The sequence below is a fragment of the Ammospiza nelsoni genome, chromosome 2 (genome assembly GCF_027579445.1).
Source record: "Ammospiza nelsoni isolate bAmmNel1 chromosome 2, bAmmNel1.pri, whole genome shotgun sequence".
NCBI lineage: Eukaryota > Metazoa > Chordata > Aves > Passeriformes > Passerellidae > Ammospiza > Ammospiza nelsoni.
This window is the reverse complement of record NC_080634.1, coordinates 3,271,171-3,282,916: the sequence shown is the minus strand read 5'-3', so window position 1 is coordinate 3,282,916 and position 11,746 is coordinate 3,271,171. Positions and strand designations below refer to the sequence as shown.

General features: G+C 35.0%; 1 protein-coding gene across 7 annotated transcripts in view; it reads right to left on the bottom strand.

Moving 5' to 3' along the window:
- Nucleotides 1–633: 633 nt before the first annotated feature.
- The window catches only part of ARL13B (ADP ribosylation factor like GTPase 13B), a 33,180-nt gene continuing 22,067 nt past the window's right edge, over nt 634–11,746 (bottom strand). For 4 of the 7 annotated variants that reach the window (XM_059493320.1, XM_059493322.1, XM_059493321.1 and 1 more), the window contains 7 exons: nt 11,412–11,517; nt 8,948–9,150; nt 7,883–7,976; nt 6,501–6,717; nt 6,026–6,142; nt 5,507–5,575; nt 634–2,726 (listed from right to left, as the gene is read on the bottom strand). In XM_059493320.1, the coding sequence (XP_059349303.1) occupies nt 2,650–2,726; nt 5,507–5,575; nt 6,026–6,142; nt 6,501–6,717; nt 7,883–7,976; nt 8,948–9,150; nt 11,412–11,517 (883 nt within the window). In that variant the 3' untranslated portion in view covers nt 634–2,649. Of the gene's footprint in view, nt 2,727–4,756; nt 4,801–5,506; nt 5,576–6,025; nt 6,143–6,500; nt 6,718–7,882; nt 7,977–8,947; nt 9,151–11,411; nt 11,518–11,746 lie in introns of all 7 variants that reach the window. The other 3 variants (XM_059493323.1, XM_059493326.1, XM_059493324.1) reach the window with 3 other exon arrangements.

The window sequence follows — 11,746 nt, the reverse complement described above, 5'->3', positions numbered from 1 at the left end:
AATATGTATATTTTTAATAATTTTGATTTTAAAACTTTGAAATCTATGAGTAAGGTCTTTGTCTGGATTCTAGGATGTGACTAAAAGGGAAGACAACTGAAAAACTTACTTTAAAGCACTCTCTCACATTAATTCAGTTAATGAACATTACTATTCCTTCTCAGAAGATACTTTTTAACTTACCTTTAAAGTATTTTGTCTAAAACGTATTCAAGACACTAGACACAGATAATACAAAATGTTCTGCTTAAATAGTGAATTTCTGTGTTCTTAACACTCCTGTATTTAAATACAAGTACTCTTAGCTGCATGCATTGATACATTTTGAAAGTCATGCTATGGATGACAAAATATCTGCAAAACCTAATTTGTGCTTTTAATTTACAGCTGCACAATTTTTCTCTCTCAAATATTAAGTGCACTATCAAAGCTTTTTATAGGTATACATGTACACTCAACTTATTGCCAATCTATCAGTATATTCTAAATGTGATCACATTTCTCCTGCAAAAATATGCAAAGATTCCGTCTATAAGGACTCTATTTCATACATTTTAGGAACATGAGACTTGTAGCCCTTAAATATTTATAGACTAGACTTACTCCCACAAAATTGTAAACACAGGAAACATGTTGAGGCTTTGCATTAGTTTTATTCTATACATGTCTTCTTGAGCAAATAAAAAGTCATAGCAGTATAAATTACTGAGAAAAACCCCAGCATAGTAAATAATTACAAAGCATATTAACAAAACAAAAACTTATAAAACATTTTTGAGTACATTGGTCACATACTGGTAAAATTTTTTTTAAAAGCAAAAATCAAAAATGATACATGTGTCCACACACACAACACATAGTTCATATATAAGCATCAACATTTTAGTTTCTCAAATTTGTTACCACAGCAGTATTTAGCTTTATTTTTAATAAAGCCTTCCATGATTTATTGTAGGAAAGAAGGAAAACAAAACTGTAATACATTCCTAGAAATTGAAGCTGTAAAAAAGTAAGTCTGCAAAAGTAGAGCCTTTAAGCCAAAAACTTAAGTGGTAACAAAACTAGTGTTAGTAAAGTGGAGATTGCACATATAAATTTTTGTGCAACCTCCCCTCCACTTCGTATTGTGTTGTCTGAAAGGAAAATGACCAAATCCTGAGAATAATTCCACTGAATCATGTTCCACTATTAGAATACAACAGAAGTATTCTCATGCTGGTAGTCACATAGAAATTGTTTCCTTCTTTCTCTACACTAGCAAACATAGAGGAATAAACCTCTCCACCTATTCCAAACTTAGTATCCTTAAGACTGATTCCACTTTACTCTTTAAAAATCTTAATTATTTCATTTTAATATGGCAGATGTTTGTGCAACTCCTTGCTGCAAGGGGTGCATGGTGAGGATTTCCAATATCAAAGTGCTGAACACATAACACACCACATTGTTTCAACATCTAAACTCCTTTGGTAAAACCACATTATTGATGACAGACCATAATATAAAATAACCAAATACTGCTTCTCCAAAAGACCCCCAAATGGGGGCTTTCTCCTGTCTGTCATTAAGTGGCACAACAATGAACCTTTACAAATACACCACTGGTTGTCTCCCATGTAACAGTAAAAACATTTAAACAGGAATATAACAAATTGTAACCCTTCTTGTTTAGGTATAACTGGTATGTGATTTTCAACACATTACATGGAAGTGTTAAAGAAATCCTTAAAAACACAGAGTTTCTTCAGCTTGCAAGATGATATTTTAGTATTATTGAGATTAAAAACCGAGGGAGATCATCTGCATACTGGTTGATTTGGTTTCCTATCAAAACTGATTATTTATTTAGTGCAAATTCCCCACTATGTGAATTTTCCTGTTTGTTGTAGTAGACAATACAGTATTCACTCTATATTTTACCACAGAATTTATTACCTATGTCAAACTCAGTTAACAAAACAACAGGTAAGAAAACCTCCAGATAGTTCAAATAGCATTATTTTGTATAAAATATATTTATTTTCATTTTTTTATCGTACCCTCTGCTTCAGATTGTCAGAAAAATTCACTATGTAGTGTAATACCTAAGAAAAGGTATTGGTACTGTAAAAGAAATATAAGAGTCAAACACACTTTATTTTTATGCACTTGACTATCAGCTTTATAATGCTCCCTAGGTATCATCCCATTGGTAGCAGGAACTGAGCTCCACTCAAACTTTCAGCTTGTTTTATAAAAAGGTAGAAAAATATATTCAATATTTGTTTAACCTTTCTATATTCATCCTATCATACAGGAATCTTACAAAATGCTTTAGAATAATTTATTCCCTGAAAAAATACCAACACCTGCACAGCACCTGGAGAAAGGTCTCGGTGGGAATGTACAATCCAGTATTATGGGATCTTGAAGGTGTTTTTCTTCAGGTTAACAGCCATGTCTTTTCACAAGTAAACCAAATAAATCCTGAAGAAGAGCTGGTGATGTGAAAAGTAAATGATAAAGTCTGACCATTAAGCACAACAGGATGAACTCCACATTTAGTTGCCCCATACTGATCAAATGTCACGTAAAAAATTTTCCTTCGAGGGTAAAAAAAGAAAAAGGATTTTTAATTTCTGTTTTTTTAGAATTCTCTTTGTGCTCCAGTTAGGCAATGACATCATGGGTATCACTGTTGGGTCTTTGGCGTAGAGTCAGTGGAGGCAGAGGCTTCCCATAGAAATCTGTGAAAGAAATTCCAGAGCAGAAAAACACATCAATCTGTCACCTATCCCCTTTCTGGCTCAAAGAATGCTTACTAAATTACTTCCTTGATGAAAGCCAGGTATTTTATGAGTTTAGAGCTAATTCCTCCAAGCAAACTTTCAAACCTAGTGCTAATTAATGTCTAGAGATGGACTGGCCAAACGAGGGTTTAATTACATTTTGTTATACATGCATCAGCATTTGCAAAATCAAGCCCAAAGGGGATCTGTAAACATCCCTAAAAACAGGAAAGGAGAAATTCAAAGTGTACAATAACACTGAAAAATTTAACCCTGAACTTAGTATGTTTCCATATTAGACTGCATTACAACATAGTTTTAAATGACAGTAATACTGAGCAGAATCCAAAATTTTGGAACCATTTATGCATGGCATTTATCTTCCAAGGTAAAATAACTTTCTAAAATATCTATTTCAGAAGTTTTAGATAAAATTGCAGCATTTCCTTTAGTCAATAAAGGAATTCAAAGTGGTAAAATTGTACAAGACAAAGTTCATAAGTACATCAGAAGACAGTAACAAGTGTTCTTAAACATTTGTAATGGATGTAAAGTAAAAAAACCATGCAGACTGGAACATGCAAAGCACTTCACAAACAAAAAAATACGGAAGATGGTAAGAGGCAAGAGGTAGAAATCAAGAAAAAAATAAAAGCAGCTTTTTGAAGCATTCAAATCTCAATTCTGTTTATACAGACCACCTCTTCCCCAAGAAAGCCTTGATGGCCTGCCAACACAAAATTCAGCTTTAATAAATCATTTTCCAAGAAGATTATATCCCACTTGTCCTACAGATGCAATAACTTCTGTTACAACTGTACTCCTGAGCTAAGATTAACAAAAGCAAACAAACTGGACTATACTACTTCAAGAATACGTGGAGCTGTCTGTAGCACTGGAGTTTTAATTATCTTTACATTTGGTCAGCAAAATAAGAACATTTTTATGTTATTGTCATAAATATTTTTACTTCAATAGCACTAATTACAGCAGCAAGAAAACTGCAACAAATGATTCAAAGGTCAATGAAAATCTGTCCACTGGATGGTTTTATTCATCCAATTTGTGAGGTCTAGCAGAGCACTTCAGGACAGGAAAAGAATTTTGCCTCCTATAATGAAAGAGGTTTAATATTCTTGCAAATGTATCCTCCTCAATGACAATAAGCAGGCACTCATCACCTCATGTTGTGCCAAAATTATTAGCATGACTGGAAAAATTGCAGTCTTCAGTGAATATAAGTGTGTAATTACAAAGTTTGAATATGTGAAAAAACTTTTAAACCCATCTTTAAATTTTGGGAAAACTTGGGGGAATTAAAAAAAAAAAAAAAAAAATCAACACTGATTTATTTCTCTGCTGAAAGGACAAATGGGCAAGGCCAGGTGGCAAATTAAATCAGTGCAAGATGGACTTGGCAGTGCTGGATTCACAGTGGAACTCAAGGATCTTAAGGGTCCTTTCCAATCTCAGTAATTCTCAGATTCTATAGATCTCAAATTGACAGTTAAAACCCCACAGCTGCTTTAAGCAAACAAAATAAATAAATGATGTTTTTGGAAATCAGGACCTAACTAAAGGTGTGACAGTGCTGGGCTATGAATGTGAAGAACTTTGCTCATTTATCAATAGTGCTTTCCTAATAGCAGTTTTCTTGCTGGGATTTCCAAGTGTGAATCTTGTGAGTGGTTCAAAACTCCTGGAATTAAGAATACATCTCCCAAAGAGTAGGCAATGCCTTGAATTCAGCTACAAATTCTGAGTACTTCAAGTTTGCTCTTACACCTCTAGTCAAGAGATAATTCCCCTACCAACATATTTGCCATTTTCAGCTTGCAAAATTATTTAATAATGGTACTTATTTGACAGATTAACATCTAGCTTAAGCAAGTTTTTTTCCTCTTTGTCCCACCCATGCTCTTCCTACAGAATGCAACGCCTCCATTAGGCACAGATAAAAACTGAGTTCCTTTTCTTCCCCTCCCTACCTCTTCATCTGGCTTTCATTTCTTGTCACCTTCTCTCTATTTGCCTTTAAAAAAAAGAGCAAGATGGGTTTAGGATCAACATTACAAATAACATTTTAAGCACATGAATTTCCTTCCTGTGAGAAATAAATAGTTTGGGTTTAGAAATATTATTTCCTCTTCAGGCATCTTTTGGTTCTCTGGCAGAAAAGCTCCTTGTTCTTGTGTTCCAGATGTCTCCAAATTCACTTCTCGAAATTTGAAAAATAAAAACGTAAGCAAAATGAAGAAGCTATCATCTCAAAAATGTACTATCAACATATGAAAAAGTCTTCCACAATCTTCCAAAAATAGAAAATAGTAATTATTAAAGCAAGAAATCAAGACTGCTTACTGCACCTTGGTATTTCCAGTTAAAAATTATCATTTTAAATGCAATATGCATTTGGACTCAAGTAACTGGCACCATTACTCTTTGTCACTTGATACTTTTTGGGTGCAAATAACTTCAGATTATTAACAACTTATAATATCCCACACCACTTTAAACTTTATGAGGAAATTGGAGAGAACTCATTGTTTTTCCTAATAAAAAAATCAGACTTGAAAAAATCAAAAAGATGCTTTCTACTAAGCAAAAGGGAAAGCTTTTGGTCAATGAAAACTGGAATTTAGAAATGAAAAACAGACAAAGAATGAAGTGAAGGCAGAAGTGAATGGACAATGGAGAATGGTTTGAAAAGGTGCAAAGCTCCAAATACTTTCAATTACCAGGATGATGTGTTTCACCAAGAGGCTCAAGTTTTCCAAGTCTATTAAGTTTGGGAGTTCCCCATCCAACTACAGGAAAACAAAAACTGTCAGAGCATTCTGTGACTGCGCTGGATTATTCTGAGCTGTACAGACCCCACATCTCCCTGGGAGAAATCAAAGCATTTAGAAATGCCCAACTATGCACTACATTGCATCCATGGGGAAGAATAATGAAATACTTCAAAAAATAAAATGCTTAATCTTAAAAATATTGCTATTTTTAATCACTTCAGTGAGTCATCAAGTTTCTGGCTCTTTTTTTGGGAAAATAATATTTTCTCCATGGAACAGGCCAAATCAATACTGCTGGAAGTTCACATCATAAAGTGGGAAACTGCATTAAAGATTTTCTAGAGAGGAAGGTTTCATACAGCTCCTCTCTGTATGAAAACCAGTCCCATATCATCCTTCACAAATGAGACTTGTAAAGGATTACCAACTACAAATTGAGACATGAATTACTGTTTTTACACTTACCTGGTGGAAGGGCTGCTGGTGGTGTAGGATTCTTGGGAAGAGAGTCCTCTGCATTAACAGGTTCTACTCTGTGACCCCTTTTTAATTTTGGTTTTTTACTTTTTTTCTTATTGTTATCTACATCCAACAGAAAAAAACCATTATATATCCTACAGTTACAGTCAGGTAATATCCTACATAAGATTCTAATACAATTGTTGAGGAGATACATCAGAGCTTTCAGTCCAGACTTAGACATAAAATTATGGGAAATGTAAATCACACAACATTTTGCTATAGAAAATAAACTGTGGGCATAAATTATATGCAAAATCTAGGTTTCCATAAAGAAATTCAACTTAGATAACCTACTCCTGCATTTTTGTGCTTCCTATAGATGACACCATTGGTCTGTGGTATCATGACAAATAACATGGACAGAAGGAAGCAGCATGTGAAAAATCCCATGAAATGATTTAAAAGGCAGCTGTTTTACCTGAGTCAAGGCATTCTGAGCCTTGTTGGTCACTCTCTTCTGCATGCTGCAAAAGCTGGGCAGTTGTAGAGTTGGACCCTTCCAGCCTGCTGTCATTTGTGTTTTGGCTACTGCTACTTGATAAGTGGTCCTGCTCTGCTTGGGATTTCAAGACAATTGTAGCCTTTTCAGTCTCCAGCTTTTGTCTCTTCTTCTCCTTTTCCAGCTGTTTTTCATTCTAACAAAAAAAGGACAAGAATTTTTAAAAATTACTTCTAATGCTGTAAACTGATTAGTAGGAGAGAAAAGTTATTAAAAATGAAAATATTCTCCAAATACCTTACATTTAGCATAGAATTCATTTTCAAATAGATGAAGAAATTAAATTCCCAATATCCTATCCAGAGGAAAGGAGAGTGAATTATAAAACAAAAGGATCTTTAGATTTATTGCCTGTTTTCTTGTTTTATTTTTGATCCTATTAAAAAAAAACCCAAAACAACCTTCTACTTTCTTTCTCCTCAATTACTTTTTTTTAATGTGTGAGTTAAAAAAAATACAGATGCACAGAGCCTAATTCTCCAGAAAATGCTACCCCAGTTTGGATAAATACCTATTGTGGCATACAGCCTCCGTGACAGGCTGCTTCACAATTCTGTGTCACTGAATCACCATCTCTGCAACATTCCCACCTGCACCTCTGCAACATTCCCACCTGCACCTCTATTTTCTTGCTTTTGATGTTATTACTAAATGGATTATTGTGCATGTAGCTGCCCTGACATGTTCTGTGGATATGGGTGCTTTTGTCTTGGAAAAAAGCAAATGTTTGAATTACTTGCTGGAAAAGTTTACGTGTTTCTTTAGATTGTGTTATCTCCAGGCAACTGAATTAAAAAAAAATATGAACTCAGAAATGTAGGTTAAGGAAATGTTAATATGAATGTGATTTTCATATTTCAAAATTAATAAAAAACTCTCAAGAGTCTATTTTCAACTGAAAAGAGGTTATGCTCACAAATCTGAATAAATTAAGAAGTCAGGAAGATTTGATATGGTGCACCACATCACTAAAACACCTTAGAAGAAACTAATAGAGCTTGAATATTTTCCACTTCTGAATCCCAGGAGTTTAATTAGGAAATGTTTTCAGTCATGTGCTTACATTTATTTTACTGTGTCTACAAAACTTTTGTTCCCTAATCAATAATACGGGTTTTCTTATCACTAAAACATTGATTCAATGCACAGAAAACAAGGCTGCCAAGATTAAAGTAAGAATTAAAAAAGTGCTGTGCAGACAGAACAAGAACAACTCTTTCAAATGACCATTTTTCTTATTCCCTCTCAGACATTTGTTAGTGTATAACTTAACAGACACGGATTTCCACATATTCTCCCACCTCAGAAATTACAGCAGATATAGGCTGGAAGGGGTTTCCACATTTCCCAGGCTCAGGGTCTTCCTCCTCAGGTGCATTTCCTTCCTCTTTTTCCCTTTAGCATTGTTGTTGCATTTGTGTTGTTTCAGTGGTTTTGGGGGTGTTTTTTTGGAGCAAGGGGAAGGGAAAGAAGAAGAATGAATAAATAATTATGAATAAGCTATAAATTTTATAGAGAACAATGTCAGCCCTCCCCACTACACCTCTCAGTGTGGCATAAACCAAACACAATCCAACGTGGTCAGAAGGCTTTGTGTGTGGCAGATTAGGAGCTCACCAATTTTTTAGAAATTTGTGAAATATATATGAAGATCATGTCAAGTTGCAGCTGTTTAAAATGTACTTGAGTAATTTACTTGCTTTTTTAAACCAAAACAGCCAAAATACAGTCTAAGATACTTCCCAGCTACTTCTCACTGAGCCTCAAATTCTCTGCCTATAAGGCAGAGGAGAGGACAGGGGTGCTCAGCAAATATTTTAAGAATGCCCCAGTAAAATGAGTCACATCAGCTCTTCACAGGCACCACAGCAGGCTGCTAAAGACCAGAACGGGATTTGAAGGGGAGTAATAAATCAGTTATCCTGCTTTCCCTCACTGCATCATCTTTAGTTCCTTCATGCCTCACCTGTTGGATATCCTGAAGTTTACTAAGCATAGTATTACATAAATTTTCATATCTAGTCTTTGATATTCACATACGGGTTAGAGAGTCTAACTTAATACTTTATTTTAGAAGATAACTTCAGATTAAATCACAGGAATTATTTTTTAGGTCAGCCTTCTGTGAATTTATATTAGTAAGGCCAAATTTATCCCACAACTACCTTGCAATTCTCATTCACAGTACATTTCCAGCATGCAGCAAATCAAATAAAGGAAATGAAGAGGCAAAAACTTCAAGAAAAACTCTTGGCTTGTGAGCTTTAAATCCTGGACATCCTGGTTCCCATAAGATCTATGCACAGGAATGACCCAAATGTCTCAGAGAAGGGAGGAAGGGATGGAGTGGGGATCACAGAAAATACCTCTGCTCCCGTATCCTCCTGACTCGCTCAGCTCGTTCCAGTTTCTTCTGCTCCTCAAGTGCCTTCTGCTCTGTAGTGTCTCTCTGGATACGCTCACTTAAGGCATCAAAATCTTTTGCTATGATATGGAGAAGCCAAAATAATCCCTTTTTGATTGATTTGTCAATTTTTTTCCCACAGCCCATGATCGCTGAGCAAGGCTCCTGTAAATATATGGAAAAGGAGGAAAACATTTGCAGTTCAGAACACATTCCTTGACTGGAAACAAGAAATTAGCTGAACAATTACTGTTGACTGTGAAGCTTGTAAAGCACTGAGAACATTATGGGTTAGTCCATGCTAGATTTATCAATCTATATGGAAAAATCTGAGATGGAAGAGAATCAGCTTTGCTTCAGTTCATGAAAAAAAATTCAACATGTTCATAAGCACCTCAGGGGTAAATAAAATCTCCTGTGAATTTGACAGAAAAGTTGTCAAAACAATTTTTTACATCAGAACAGGCACTGCAATTCAATTGGAGTAATACTTTTTGTCATTATACTCTCAGCAGCAAGTGAGAGAAACATGATCTAGGCAAATCTGTTGAAAGAGATACAAATCTCATTGAGAAAATAGTTCTGAAATAGTTCTGAGAACACATCTGGTAAGAAAACATTGAAGGACCAAGAGTGCCTCTCTTGAGATTAAAGCACTTCAGGGAGATAGGACAATAGCCTTCAAAAACATAAGGTGAAACTGCAAATAGGAAAAAAATAATTTCCTCTTAATTTTTCATGTCAGGAGGAGAAGTAAAATAGGCTTTAATTGGGAGAAAAGAGGCAGCTTGGAACATGGAAACAATACTCTCTCAGAATCTCCTGAGAGCTGTTTTCCAGATTGTTTTGGAACACTGTATGTGTCTTTTAAAACATTCTCTGAATAACAACTGAATAGAACCAGCACTGTGTATGACATGTAGAGATATTTCACACTGATCATGTTCAGGATTTGTGCTTATGAAGATTAAAAGAGCCTCTCCAATGACAACATCTGAAAAACTCTCAGTGTTCTCTCCATCTGACAAGGATTTAAATGGCACCACAGTTAAGATATGGAATGTCAAATTTGCAACAGAAAAAAACCAACTGACCAGTTATGTTTAAATTAAGGCTCAAATATGAGTCCTTTTCACTATGGAACCCTGCAATACCCTCTAGCAGAACCTAATCAGGAAGGAGATGTATAGAAGATGTACACAACTTGTTTCTCTCAGAAAACTGAGATCAAATACTGGCCAGCACTGGGGCAACGCTCTTCTCCGTTTGCACCAAAATTATTGTTGCTGCAGTTTGGTTAAAAAATATAAAAATTTAGAAAAATGGAATATACAGACATATTAAATAAGAAAAAGAGGAAGGTCATTCTCATTGACACTGTCCAACAGCAAGACAAATTACTCCTTCCTTTTGCTTTAATACTTTGTAGTGAAATTTAAAGATCTAGTGGAAAACTAACTACAAGAAGAAACAGAAGTTTTTTTGGTCATTGCCTAACTTTGCGTCTTGTTTCCCAATGCCTCTGTTTAAACTGACCCCAGGAGCTCTCCTACTGAAGGAATTTGGGACCATGTTTATCTTTGAAGAGCCTGGTACAGAAGGTGTCCATTAGAGTATGAAACACTCTTCAGAGTGTGTGATCTGGTGTCTTTCCTAATTACACATAAAATATAAATAGAGAACAAGAACAGCATGTCAGAAATTAAGCAATTCAGATGCATTGGAATACACTAGTATCTTTCAGGTCATCTTTCACTGAATATTTTTCAAGAAAATATTTTTGGCACAGAAGGTCCTTGGAAAAAAAAACAAGGATGAACTTGAAAATTTATTTTTTATGATTGCTATATGTGCATAGTGCAAAGCTCACTAACAGAAGAAAAACACTCAGATAATCATGACATAATAAACAGAGCTATGCCCTGCTCTAACTCAGCTATTAGAGAAAAGAATAGCAGTATGTAGTGCTCTATGAATTTTGAAAATCCCCCTAATGAATTAAAATTGTTTTTTAATTTTAAAATCCAAAGCTTAAATGGTTTTGCAAAATTGCCTTCTTATCTTGGTTAATAACACCATACCCTCGTTATCTTTCAAAATGTTGTTTATTGCCATCAGGAAAAGATTGTGGAAGTAAAGCCCTATCTAAGACACTGGGAGATTAAAACAAAGGCCTAAAGCAAAACTTCAGGGATATAAAGAAAAACTTTGGATATATTAGCTGAAATATTGACCAATATTAAGCAGCTTTCATAAAAGCCTTCTGGTTTTGGCTCCCCCCACAATCACTTCCTGCTAGGTTTTTTCTTAACAGGACAATGAATAATACATCTAAATTTCAGTTTTATGCCATGTAGGCTGATTTCCTACCTTAATGGGAGCTTTACACAGATATGAGAAAATACAGCATCGTAAAATCTACTTACAATTTGACAGAGACACTTGTGTTCATTAACCAGCCTTTCCAGAGATAAGGACTCGATCACATCTGCTTCTGACAGAGCTCCTTCTCTGTCCTGCTTATTTGCCAGCCTGGAAGGAAGATGAAAAGAAACACTCAGCATCCTGCAACAAGAGAGGCTCCCACATCTCCAAAAGCTGAGCTGGTGACAAAACTAGGAAGAAGACTGAGAAAGAAAAGACGAAATTCCTTGTTTCAGCTTTAATAATTTCTTCTACTCAAGAAGCATGTTCATTGATGCACTATTTTAATCAGATACTAATGTCAGATAATCACCAAGGTGCTTAGTAATAAATTAAT